General features: G+C 53.2%; 1 protein-coding gene across 1 annotated transcript; it reads left to right on the top strand.

Annotated features, from left to right (window-relative positions):
• Positions 1-3,425: 3,425 nt before the first annotated feature.
• GPR84 (G protein-coupled receptor 84) lies at positions 3,426-5,588 on the top strand. Its single transcript, XM_007081558.3, has 3 exons — positions 3,426-3,466; positions 3,608-3,712; positions 4,224-5,588. The coding sequence occupies exon 3, from the start codon at positions 4,232-4,234 to the stop codon at positions 5,414-5,416; it is 1,185 nt and encodes a 394-aa protein (XP_007081620.1). The 5' UTR covers positions 3,426-3,466; positions 3,608-3,712; positions 4,224-4,231; the 3' UTR covers positions 5,417-5,588.
• The last annotated feature ends 8,046 nt before the right edge of the window (positions 5,589-13,634 follow it).

The raw sequence follows: 13,634 nt of genomic DNA, 5'->3' as shown, positions 1-13,634 counted from the left end.
CTCTCTTTCTTTCTCAAAATGAATAAATAAATAAATAAATAAATAGGGGCACCTGGGTGGCTCAGTCAGTTCAGCATCCAACTCTTTTTAAAAAAATTTTAAAGTTTATTTATTTAGAGAACCAGCAGGGATAGGGTGGGGGGCAGTGGGTGCACAGGAGCCATAGCAGGCTCTGTGCTGACAGCAGAGAGCCGGATGTGGGGCTCCAACTCACAAACTGTGAGATCATGACCTGAGCCTAAGTCGACCTGAGTCGAAGTCAGATGCTTAACCTGTTGAGCCACCCAGGCACCCCAAGCACACATCTGACTCTTGATTTCAGCTCAGGTCATGATCTCAGGGTCTGTGAGATAGAGCCCTGCATTGGGCACTGTGCATGGATCCTGCTAGGGAGTCTCTCTCTCCCTCTGCCCCTCCCCTGCTCATTCACTCTCTCTCTCAAAATAAATGGACATTTTTAAAAAATAAATAAGTATGGGGCGCCTGGGTGGCTCAGTCGGTTGGGCGTCCGACTTCGGCTCAGGTCATGATCTCGCGGTCCGTGAGTTCGAGCCCTGCATCGGGCTCTGGGCTGACAGCTCAGAGCCTGGAGCCTGTTTCGGATTCTGTGTCTCCCTCTCTCTCTGACCGTCCCCTGCTCATGCTCTGTCTCTCTCTGTCTCAAAAATAAATAAATGTTAAAAAAAAAAATTTAAAAAAAATAAGTAAACAAACTTAAAAATATTAAAAAAAGAGAGAGAGAAGGAAAGGGAAATAGGGGCCTCCTGGGTTTGTCAGCTATGAAGTTGGGGGTGGGAGTTCACTGTGGGTTTAGAAATGGAATCCAACAAGTTTAGGATGATTAGGTGTTTGTGTTTTGTTTTTTCAGGCCATATAGCTTAAAAAAAAAAAAAAAAGCAGAGACTGGAGATCCAGAAGTCCAAGTCCAAGAGGCAAGAGTGGTCCTATAAGAGAGAGGGTGGAGAAAAGCAGGGGCTGGATCACACGTGGGGATAGAGATGGAGGCTAGAAGAGACTAGAGTGAGGAGGGCTGAGATACATACCTCTAGCCTGGTTTCAAACTGAATTCATGATTCACCCCGTTCCCTAAGCCTGCTGCTCTGCCTATTTATTCCCTATCTTCCTGATGCAAAGCACCACCAGCCACTGGGAAAACTGGGAATCAGCCTAGGCTTCCCTCTTCCTAACCCTTCATCCACTAAAGCACTAAATAAATCCTCTTACCGGGTTAATTTGACTTCTTACTGACCCATGGATCCTGATCATTGTTCTGTATACCCACAGCCACTGCCCTAACCAGGACTGGCTGCAGAGCTCGTGGTCCCAGTGCAAGAGGAAAAAGCAGGACTTCTTGTTCAAAATGGATCTTAAGACAGTGTGGAGTGTTAAGCCAACCCCAGCCCCTTGTAAGTGCAGGGCCCCGTGTGATCACACATGTGGCATGTCTTTGAAGCTAGCCCTGGCCCCAGCTCAGGCTCTGCCTCGCTCCTGTCTGAACTGGTGCCTCTTTACTGGTCTCTCTCACTGCTGGCCTGCACGCTTTCACTCCTTACTCACAGCTTCGTGAGTGCAAACCTCCCTATGGCCTCCAGGATACAACCCCAGCTCCTCACACGATGCACAAGGACTTCCTCCACCCCCGTCCTGCTCACTTGTCCAGGATCTTCTCTGTTGCTCCCTACCTCCCAGTATTTGTTCACCTCTACCTAAACCTCTGCGACTCTATGCATCCTGTTCCCTTTGCCCCGAATGTCCTTCTACTTACCTCCCTCCAAAAAAACTGTTCATTATTCAAAACCCAGGCCAGCTATCTCTCTGTGAACCCTTTCCTGACCTTCTCCTTGGCGATTTCGCTCCTTTAAGTCGCTGCTACCCTTTAGAGTAAGGGTTGGTAAACTTTTTCTTAAGTGGCCAGACAGTAAATATTATAGGTTGTGCAGGCCAAGAGGCAAAACTGAGGGAGGGTATTATGTAGGTACTTATACAACCATTTAAAATGAAACCATTTGAAAGTGGGGGAAAAAAACATTCTTGGCTCATGGCCCCTACAAAAACAGATGGTGGTGGGGCGGGCAGCGTGCCTGGGTAGCTCAAGTCAGTCTTGATTTCGGTTCAGGTCATGGTCTCACAGTCCATGGGATTGAGCCCTGTCTGCACTGACAGCAGGGAGCCTGCTTGGGATTCTCTCTCTCTCTCCCTCTTTTTCTGCCTCTCCCCATGCTGGCGCTCTCTCTCTCTCTTTCTCTCTCTCTCTCTCTCTCTCAAAAATAAGTAAATAAACTGGGGAGCCTGGGTGGCCCAGTCAGTTAAGCGTCCGGCTTCGGCTCAGGTCATGATCTCATGGCTTGTGAGTTTGAGTCCCGCGTCTGGCTCTGTGCTGACAGCTCAGAGCCTGGAGCCTGCTTCAGATTCTGTGTCTCCTTCTCTCCCTTCCCCTCCCCCACTTGTCCTCTGTCTCTCAAAGATAAATAAATATAAGAAAAATTTTTTAATAAAATAAAAAAATAAGTAAATAAACAAACATTAAAAAAAAAACAGATGTGGGGGCGCCAGGCTGGCTTAGTCAGAACATGCCACTCTTGCTCTCAGGGGTCATGAATTCAAGCCCCACACTGGGCATAGAGCTTACTTAAAAAAACAAAAACAGGGGCGCCCAGGTGGCTCAGTCGGTTAAACGTCTGACTTCGGCTCAGGTCATGATCTCGCGGTCTGTGAGTCCGAGCCCCGCGTTGGGCTCTGTGCTAACAGTTCAGAGCCTGGAGCCTGTTTCAGATTCTGTGTCTCCCTCTCTCTCTGACCCTCCCCTGTTCATGCTCTCTCTCTGTCTCAAAAATAAATAAATGTTTAAAACAAAAAAACACAAAAAAACAAAAACAAAAACAAAACCGATGGCAGCCCAGATTTGGTCCATAAGCCAAAGTTTGCTGACCCCTTAGAGAATCAATTAAGCATTTATATATCTATATATCTGTGTCCCTTGCTAGACTATGTGCAAGCCCATGTGTCACAACATCTTGTATCCCTAGAGTCTATCTCAGAGTCTTGTGCATAGTAGGCCCTCAGCACGTGTTTGTTGCGTGAACAGATGAATGAATGAACGATTGAACGGCGGCCTGTGCTCCTGTGGGGAATGAAGCCAGAATACTTCTTTTCTCACCTTTTTTCACCTGGCTCCTTTTATCAGATGTGTTAGGGTATCACATGGGACCCCCCTGATTTGAACCGTCTCTGAGTCCTGGAGAGAAGAAAGGCAGTGCTCCTTCCTGACAAACGCAAGGCTTCCGGGGCGTCCAGAATTGCTCCTGGAACTTGGTCTTCTCTTTGGCCCCTAGATAAGTGGCCCAGGCCTTCTGATGGCCTGTCTCCCTGTCCAGACAATTCTTGGCCATGAACTTGTAGGTGTCCTGCTATGCAAAGAGGGGAGAGAAACGCCTTCGTCTTTAGCAAGGAGCGAAACAGCTTTGATGTAAGTAGCAGGGGATTTTCACCAGAGAAGCCCAGATTGCACTAGCCAAAACAAAATGAGTAGGACTGAAGAGAAGGGAGGAAGTGGCTGAGGTTGAGAAACTGGGGAGTTTCTTATCCGTTCAGTCTCGTTTATTAATAGGAGACACACGACCATGTCCTGGAGCCTGACCGCCCACCAGAAAAGACTACTCAAGTGAGTTGGACTTCTTCCACTGGAGTGAGAATTGAAGGCTGGGAGACTCAGGTGAGTACTTTTGTGGTGGGTGTACTTTTACTCTCTCTGTCTCCTCATCTCCCGGATGATGAAAAAAACAAAACGAAACAACAAGACCTGAGACCTGCGTGTGTGTAGCAGACAAGGGCAGAGGGGACCAGTAGCATCCTGAATAGAGGTAGGGAATTCCTGGGTGGTCTTAGGGGAAAGAGAAAAGATTAAAAAGTCAGAGGGCACTGAGGTTACTGAGAACATCTGGATGGATATTGAAGAGGCCTGGAGTTTGGAGCGGGCGGACACCGAAAGATATTTAGAGAAGAATTTGGGGGAAATCTTTGAGAATGGGAGAGGACTGAGAGAGCCGAAGGAGGGGGGGGTTGGGGATCTCAGGAAAGGTTGGGGATGAAGAGGCCTGGGAATGGCTCAGGAGGCTGGCAAGCTTGTGAAAAAGCTCAGGTGTCCAGGGCCCCAGAGCCGTCCAAGAGACCTAAGTTCAAGGCGAGGTTCTGACTCCTTCTTTCCCTCGCACTCTCCTCTTCAGCCTCCATCATGTGGAACACCTCCGAAGCCAACTTCTCCTGCTACCATGAGTCCGTACTGGGCTATCGTTATGTTGCAGTTAGCTGGGGGGTGGTGGTAGCTGTCACAGGCACCGTGGGCAACATCCTCACCCTGCTGGCCTTGGCCATCCAGCCCAAGCTCCGCACCCGCTTCAACCTGCTCATCGCCAACCTCACAGTGGCCGATCTGTTGTACTGCACCCTTCTCCAGCCCTTCTCTGTGGACACCTACCTCCACCTGCACTGGCGCACCGGCGCCACCTTCTGCAGGGTCTTTGGACTCCTCCTCTTTGCATCCAACTCCGTCTCCATCCTGACCCTCTGCCTTATTGCCCTGGCACGCTACCTCCTCATTGCCCACCCTAAGCTCTTTCCCCGAGTTTTCAGTGCCAAGGGGATGGTGCTGGCACTGGTGAGTACCTGGGTGGTAGGCGTGGCCAGCTTCGCCCCTCTCTGGCGTATCTATATCCTGGTGCCTGTAGTCTGCACCTGCAGCTTTGACCGCATCCGAGGCCGGCCCTACACCACCATCCTCATGGGCATCTACTTTGTGCTGGGGCTCAGCAGCGTCGGCATCTTCTACTGGCTCATCCACCGGCAAGTGAAGCGAGCAGCACAGGCGCTGGATCAGTATAAGCAGTCAAGTATCCACTCCAACCATGTGGCTGGGACAGATGAGGCCACACCTGGTCGTTTCCAGGAGCTGGACAGCGGGCGGGCGTCAGGAAGGCCCAGCGAGGGGATTTCGTCTGAGCCGGTCAGTGCTGCCACCACCCAGACCCTGGAAGGGGACTCATCAGAGGTGGAGGACCATCCCAGCAGGGAGGTAGGTCAGCAGGCGGCAGAGAAAAGCCATCCAGAAGCACCTGCCAAGAGCAGGCCGACCAAAAGAGCCCAAAGAACTCAGGACTCTCCGTCAGAGTTTGGGAAGGTGACCCGGATGTGTTTCGCTGTGTTCCTCTGCTTCGCTCTGAGCTACATCCCCTTCTTGCTGCTCAACATCCTGGATGCCAGGGTCCGCGCTCCTCGGGTTGTCCACATGCTCGCTGCCAACCTCACCTGGCTCAACGGTTGCATCAACCCTGTGCTCTATGCAGCCATGAACCGTCAGTTCCGCCAAGCCTACGGCTCCATCCTAAGACGAGGGCCCCAGAGTTTCCGTAGGCTCCGTTAGAACTGTGTTCCCCAGTCACCAGGATCCAGCACTGTCTCCTCCAGAACAGAGCTAAAGTGGCCAGCTGGTAGGGGAGCAGACGAAAGGAAAGCCTGTGGGCATTTTCACAACTTCCCCCATCCCCAAACCAGGCTTCTCCATCCCTTGATCGATGCTTCAGCTCGAGGCTGCCCAAGATGCATTATTAATTATTAATAAATGAATTCTATCCTTCTAGGGCTCAGATGTGGTCTTTGGGGAATAATAGGCCAGGACCGGTGTGCAGCTGGAAACTAACAGTTGAGGGTTTGGGTAACCTAGGTCACGGCAAGGTTGGGAAGCAGAGGACCTAGGACACAGCCTTCAGCTGAGGGGTTTACGGGCATAAAACATGTGAGTTGGTTTAAGAGGATCCACCTGTCTTTTCATTTAACTTCCCAGAAATGGCTCCTGTCCCTAACTACTACTGCCAGGATCGGCGCCCCCAGTCCCCTAATCCCCGCAAACAGGTTTATTTAGCTCAGAAAAGTTTTGTAATCCAGCTTTTTTTTTTTTAATGTTTATTTATTTTTGAGACAGAGAGAGACAGAGCACGAACGGGGGAGGGTCAGAGAGAGGGAGACACAGAATCCGAAGCAGTCTCCAGGCTCTGAGCTGTCAGCACGGAGCCCCACGTGGGGCTCGAACTCACATTCCGGGAGATCATGACCTGAGCCGAGGTCGGAAGCTCAACCGACTGAGCCACCCAGGCACCCTGTAATCCAGCTTTGATAGCCACACTCCTGTGAGTCCAACGCCCTGGCCCTTGCCCTAGCCGAAGAGAATGGTCATGGGAGAGGATCCCTGCTCCGTGGACATGAACTGAGCTTAGCTGAGGCAATGGCAGAGAGGGGTTCCGGCTGCCCTAGCAGTGACACCAGTCAGACCTAAATCAACTGAAGTCCTGGCCCCTCACTTCCCCCTGACTTGTTCTTGTCATCCTGGGTTATGAGAGCAGAACAGAGACTCTAGTTAACAGGGCTCAGGGGTCCAGCTGAGGGGAAACCATGTTCCCTTCCTCTAGCACGACCAACATCCTGTCACCCTAGTCAGCACCCGTGTGAACTTAAAGAAAGCACCTGTGGCCACCAGGTGACGCTGGTTCTCTGTGTTTCCTTGTTGAGGACCGAAGGTGTCAGAGGGACCGGGAGGCCACAGACCGCCTCCCACCCAGCCAGCAAGGGCAAAGACCCAGAGATCTGCACCCCTTTCCCCCCTCCCTCCAAAGCTTAGGCGGGAAAGTAAAGAATTAGACATTTATGATTACTCATGAGATATTTCTTGTCTATTTGGTTGGAAATGGGGGGAGCAGGTGGGCACTGGGCAAGCACTGGAATATAAGAGTCATGTAGACAGTACCGCTGCTCTGGCTACACGCTGTCCCCTCCCTGCTCCCAAGTCCACGGTTTGGAGGGAACAAAGTGAAGTCCAGAGGGATTCAGACAAGCGCAGAAAGAACCATAGGTCAAGGTGGACAGATCAATGTCCTCACATTCAACCCACTTCCAAGTCCCAGGAATCCTGTGTCCTAACGCAGAACACGTGCTTCTGAGAGTTCTTCTTCCAAAGAACAAAGATCACAGCAGCCTCAAAACTGAGTCAAGTTCAGGGTGCTGAGGCAGGGGCCCAGACAGGTGGGGTGAACAGCAGGACCAATAAAGAACATCAGCTTGGGAATGTAGAGACAAGGGTTCTCGTCAAGGCTCTCTGATAATTAGCTCTGTGAAGGTGAGCAGGACCCTGGACCACCGGAACCACAGGCTTTATCGCGGGTGCAAAGTTGGGGGTGGGGCGCAGTCTTACCACGTGCCCCGTGCTGTCCTAAACCCTGTAAATATATTCTTTCATGTAATTCGTACAAATTTTACCATTAAGTATCTATTACAATCTCATTCTCACAAGTGAACAAATCGGAGCACAAATAGTTCAAGCAATTTGTCCAGCTGGGAAGTAGTATGACCATGACTTGAGGGCAGAGAGTCTCGCTTCAGCCCACATGTCTAACCACTACAGGACAGCTGCCTTCCTAAAACTAGAATCAAGTTACCAGATAATTCCTAAAAGTGCTTCCTGCTCCACCCTTCTAAGATTCTGGAAGCTGGCAATTCTCTGAAGGTCTGTAAAAGGGTTCACTTTTCATATTCCTTGAAGGCAGTTCACAAGCGTTGGCAAGTAGAAAGGAGCAGCAACAGAGACTGAAGTTAGACCTAAGGAGGGACTTCCCAATTCTCAGTCGCTTGGAAAAAATGACTCACGGGGCACAGGAGGAAACCCTGGAGTCTGAGACCAGAGAGGCCAGATAGTAGCAGGAATACAACCCCCTCCTCTCTCACCCTCGACGCCCTCCCCGCCCCCACCCGCCTCTAGTTTCAACAAACAACTTAGTGAGGAAAAAGAGGCGGAGGAAAAGCAAACAGGTCTCTCAGGCTTTCTCATGCGGGTGTGCGTGGCGCGTCCGTGTCCACGCGCGAGGTCCTTCGTGGGGCGGCGCTCACGCGTGTCTCGGGGAAGTGTGTGCACTTAGGGGCCCTCATGAGTGGGAGTCAGTGTCTGTCTCTCTTGGTCTCTTTATCTCTGTCAGTCCCCCGCGCGAGCCGGATCTCTAATCGCTGACTTCCTGACGCTATCTCTCGCGGCTTCTCTTTGTCTCTCTGCATCTGTCCGTCTCTCCTGTAGGCTGTCTTCGTCTCTGGTACCTCCGTTATCGCCTTTTTTCTCCTCAACTCCTCTCTCCCTCCTCGCTCTCTCCCCGTCGCCCCTCCCCGCTCTCCCCGCGCCCCCTCCCCAGTCCCCGCCCGGGCAGCGCTCGCTCGCTCGCACGCTCTCTCTCTTTCGCTGTCTCTCACCGGCAGATTTATGGTCAGCCCAGGGCTTCTCATTGGCCAAGCGCTGACAGGACTTGATTTAACGCCTCCTCTCATTGGCTGAGCTTGACAGGCCGATTTACGAGTCACTCCACCATTGGCCAAACAGCCTTGGCCCTGATTTATGGCTCGGTGGCTTCGGGGAAGAGGGGGGCGCAGCTGGGGAGTCAGGATGCCCCTCCCCTCGCCAAAGCTTTGGTCTCCCTCTCCTCTGCTTGCTCCCCTTGCTCTCCTCCCCTCGAGGAACCGCACTCACTGTACCTGTTCCTCGAGCCCCCCCTCCTCTCTGCTCTTTCATCCCCCGGGGAGGAGAATTGGGGTGTGGTGATGGTGGTGGGGGGGATCCCCAGCAGAGGATGGGGTCTGGAGGAGTAAATATAGGCGGGGGGGGGTGCGAATCTGAGGGGTAGGGGTGGGGTGAGCGTAGAGTAGGGAGAGAAGATTGAGAAGGGAGAGAGAATGAACTGAAGAGTGAAGCGGGAAACTGAGGGGATGAAAGGGGTGAAGGGAATAAAAGGAAGGCTGGGGAGAAAGGGGAGACTGAGGGACAGAAAGAAGGGGCTCTGAGGAGAAAAAAGGAAGGGCTGAAAAGAGGGCGCATTTGAAGGGGCAACGGGGCTGAAGCGGGTGGGGGGGGGGCGCGGGGGGCGGCAGAGCGGTGGGAGGGGGGGAGATCCAGGAACTGAGAGACTTATTTTCAAACCTCACTATCCAGACTGCTGCATAAGAGACTGAAATTTCCCTTCAGACAATAGCTCTGAAGAGGCAGAGGCTTAGAGGAGCAAAGGTGCAGTAAGAGAGGGGAGAGAGAGGGGCAGGGAAAGAGAACTGAAAAGTAACGGGGAAGAAACTGGAGAGAAGGATGGAGAACTAATAGAGAAGACAGAGCTAAGGTTGGTTTTTATGGGGTGGGGGGTGGGGTGTAGTGAGAGAAGCCGAATCCCCAGAGGAACGACTGAGAGAAGCCTACTCCTCCTCTCTAGAAAGACCCATAGGCGCCTGCAAGGGGGCGGGGGATGGGGGGGGTGGAGGGCAAGTCCCACGCCTCCCCCAGGAGACGTTCTACCTCAAGGCTGCGGTGGGCTCCCCTTTCCCTACACCTCACTCCTCCCCCTTGCCCACCTCCCCAGTTAAATTTATGAGTGCAGGGCTGGCCTTCAGGAATTAGGAATATTTATGCTTCTTTGAGAGTGAGGTTTGCAAGGTGATAAATAAGGGGCCATGGGGGGGTGCAGCTGGGGGCTCCTATTTTTAGCGTAGCCACTTTCCCAAGGCCCCCACCCACCAATTCCCTCTCATCCTGAGCCAGAGAAGGGAGCGCCGAGGGAGGTGGGGAATGGGTTTCAGATATCAGGAAGGGGGTCTGGACTGCCCTGGAGAGCCCCTCAGAGGACTGCAGATCTTTGCAGCAGAAAGGATTGAAGGCAGATGGGGGAGGAACTTTCCAAGTGTCCTGGCATTCTTATAGCCCCTGGAGTGCAGTTACAGCATTTCTGCAGAAGATGGAGAGAAGTGGGGAGAAGCCAGTTTCCCCTCTGCCCCCCTAAGCTAAGTTGCTGAGAAATGGAGGAGAGGAGCCAGGAAATTCACAGGCAGGTTTCTCTGGCAATTCACGTCCCTCACAGGGAGAGGAAGATTTGAAATCCCTCCCCCCTCTCCCCGACCCCAGACCACAGCCTGGGTCCCTGGGAAAGGAGGCTAGGAATGTGGGGCTCAGGGCATCTCCTAGGAGTCTCAGCCCCCAACCTGTCCACCCCCACTGCTGGCTGAGAATTAAAAACAGCCAGTAGTCCTTGATACTCCCTGCCCTGGGCCTCCAGGAAATGAGGGAGGGAGAGGATCTGTCCTGTGATCCACATACCTTCTCCAGCCCCTTAGCTCCAAGGACCATGTGTTTGTGACCCCCAGCCCAGTCAGAAGGGCTCTGACTCTGGGCTTGGATAAGTAGTGAACAAAGATGGAGGTCAGTAATATGGGGGGTGGGGGAGTATCTAAAGAGAACAGAGAGAGCTGGAGAAGAGGTGCCCCCCCCCCAACACACACACACAACACTGTGCCCTCCATCCACTGTGGCTTTAGTAAGGATGGCCACCGTGCGTGCACAAAAGCGCACACACTAGACTCTGCTGCGTGGAGCGGGAAAAGGGAGGGAGAGAAGGGTCTAGACTGGCCCTTTAAGAGCCACTTAGGGTCAGAAAGCCTGGGCTACAGAAAGGGGAAGGAGCTGATGTCAGAAGACGGATGGGCAGCAAGATGGGGATTGATGCTAATGGGGGAGTTAAAGCTAAGTACCCAGACACTCAGAGGGCAGAACTGCAGATCTGTCTTCCTTATGCTCACTACCCCCCCCCCCCAAACCAAGGCTGTAAATCTGCCTTCTCAATTGGGGGAAGGGGGAGTGAGGAAAAACGAGATGCTCTCTTTTCCCTTTTCCTGTTTTTTTTTCCCCTCAACCTGCACCATCCGCCATCCCCCACCCCACTTCTTTTGTCCTCTCCCAATCCATGACCCTTTGCCACTAAAATTTCCAAATGTGTGGCTTTCCACAGGAATTGAGACAGTGATTTCAGCTTGTAGAAGGAAACTGCGAGAAGGTCTCCTTCACCAAATCCCGGGTGGGAATGGGTTGGTGGGATTGTGGTGAGAGGCCAGGAGGCTGGAAACGCCCAGTTGCCTCAGTTTCTCTTCCTCCCAGCCTCTTCTCACTTGGGGATAACTCTGGCGGCCTTCTCCCAGGACAGGAGGGTAAAGAGGCAGGAAGCAGGATATCAGGTGCCAGGAGCTGGAATGGGTGCGAGAGCTTCAGAGTTGGGTTTGTGGAGCCCTCCGACGCACTGAGGTGCTAGACGGTCTCGTGGGCCTCCAAGGGCAGCTAGGGGAGCTGCAGGAGCTGTCCACGGAAAGATACATGGGCTGGTTTCTCGGAAACTCCTGGATCATACCGTTCCCTCTCCTTGCCCACATACCCTGCCTGCTGAGTAGAGACGATTTCTGGCCAATAGTCTCTTTATTGTAAAGGCGGGGTCCAGCTGCTCCTCACGACCTCTCAGGAGGCAGTTGGGGATCTCAGGGAGGAAGGTCTCCTCAGAGGGGTTGGAGCTAATAACCCTTAGGGGGATCCATGTCTTCCCTCGCTTTCAGGTAAGCCTGGATCTCCCATCTTCCAGGACCTGGAAGGACCTTTCTTTCTCTCTACTGGCAATCAGGGCCTGTTCTGGAGAAGTCCTTCTGTATTAGAGGCCTGCATCTCATCGGTTGCAGTTGTACACCTGAACTCCTTTCTAGTCCTGGAACCAACTGCTGCCTGATTGCTTCTGGTTCCCGAATCTTCCTCTGTACGCATAAGAGAATGACCCTGAGATGTCAGTCTCCTCCCTTCCCTCTTCCCGGGTTTTCCCTCAGAGGCCTAAAATCACCCCGAGGCCATCCTCTCTCTGTTTCCTAACTCTTCAGGGACAAGGGAGAGAGCAAGGCTGGAGTGAGAAAAGTTGGGGGTTGTGAGCCGAAGCCATCGGAACCCAGGCTTCCAGCCTCCCAGCATCTGGCCAAGCACTCCCTCCCATCCCAGGGAGGTCAGCCACTGCCCTCAGCCCTGCGCTCTGGCTGCCTCTCTGTCCTGATGATAAATCCTGTCTTTGTCTCCCCTCCAACCCGGGGCCCCAGGCGGCTGGGGGGTCAGAGGCTGGGGGAGGGGTCGGGGTGGAGTGGGGAGAGACACAAGAGTGGGAGGAGAAGATGGACAGGAGCAGCTGGTGAGCAGGCACTGGGGGTGGGCGGCGAGGGGTTGGGGCCTCTTGATGCTACGGATCCCGATCCCGACTGCACATTCCAGCAGGCCAGCATTCTGAGCAAGAAAGCCAGGATTCTTAAGATGCGGAAGGACCTTGGGAATGGCCCCCGGGAAATCAGAAACACCGGGACACGGGGGTTGCTGTGGGGTTCTTCAAGGAAGGAGGCTGCTGAAAGAAATGGGTGAATGAGAACCTGTCCCCACCACCGACCCCTACACAAATGTGCTGTGCACTCAACACACTGAGACAGACAGACAGACACTCGTGTGCACACACACCCAAGATTTATGACCCATCAGCATGAGGGAGCCGGAGCCCAGGAGAGCCAGCCTGCCCCTTGGCTGGCCCCTCCCCAGCTGTCTTCTCTTGCTGTGACTTTCCTATCTCCATCTCTCCATTCTGTTTCTCAGCTCCCAGGCTGGTTGTTCTTTCCTGGTTTCTCCCACTCTCCCAGTTCCTTATGCTGGCTTTCTGCTAACTCTCAGACTCTGCCTCTTTGTCAGTCATTTTTCTCTTTCGTTGTGCTTCTCGATCTTATTCCCGCCTCTCCGATTTCCTTGGACTCTCCATCCATCCTGCCTCTGCTTCTCTTCAGCCCCACTACCTCACTGCCACCCCAGAGCCTCAGAGTAGAGGCTCTGAATGAGTGCCTGCTTTGGTGGGAGGTCTGGGACCATACTGTGTTAGGATATGGGGTGGAAGGGGGGACAGGGAAGCCAGATGACCAAGGAGACAAGCTCAACTAAGGGAGGAAAAGTAAAGATGAGAAGGAAGAGAGAAAAGCTGCAGAAGGGCAAACACTAAAGAGAGGAGGGTAAGGACTAAAGGTTCCCTGTAAGTGTATTTTGGGTCAGTGTGAATAGGAGGAGCTGAGGGGCATCTACTGAGTCATAGTGCGACACAGATCCAGCAGCTAGATCTGGAGACTCAGCCAGAGAAACAAAGATGTGAGGTCCAGCAGGCAGCCACAGTTCTGGGTTCTCTCACCTACCTGAGAAGGTCTCACAGACCTCTTTTCCCCTGCAGACAGTCTTGGAGTGCCGGTTCCCTCCCCACTCACCTCCTCCTCCCCTAACACCTCCCCTCCCCACCAGTGACATCAGCTGTGGCTGCCGCTGTCCTCGGCCCTGCTGATGTACTCTCCCATGGGTGAGAGAGAGGCCAGTCACCTCTGCCCCACCCATTCATTCTCCAGTCCAGGAGCTGGGGCTTAAACATGCCAGCACCCTAGGGTGAGAGGAGGAGAAGGAGGAGGAGGAGGAGTCTGTACCAGGAAGCCATCTGCAGGACATGGGGGATAAAAGAGGGAGGCATGGGCACCAGGGGAAGGGAGAGAAGCTGGAGGGGGGCACTTGAGGAAGAGGGACTGTAGCACTAAATCACCCTGTGGGGGGGCTCCCTCTGCCTGAGCTCAGTGGGGTGGGTAGAGGATAGACATTTGGGGAGGGGGGGGAAGAAGAATGGGGAATCGCCACATCTGGCAGGCAGGTGTCTGGCACTGTTCAGGCTGCAGTCACTTTCCCAGCCAAAGGGGAGGAAGGGGGA

This window comes from Panthera tigris, chromosome B4 (genome assembly GCF_018350195.1).
Source record: "Panthera tigris isolate Pti1 chromosome B4, P.tigris_Pti1_mat1.1, whole genome shotgun sequence".
NCBI classification, from domain to species: domain Eukaryota; kingdom Metazoa; phylum Chordata; class Mammalia; order Carnivora; family Felidae; genus Panthera; species Panthera tigris.
The sequence above is the reverse complement of the archived record's forward strand: the minus strand, read 5'-3'. Positions and strand labels throughout refer to the sequence as shown.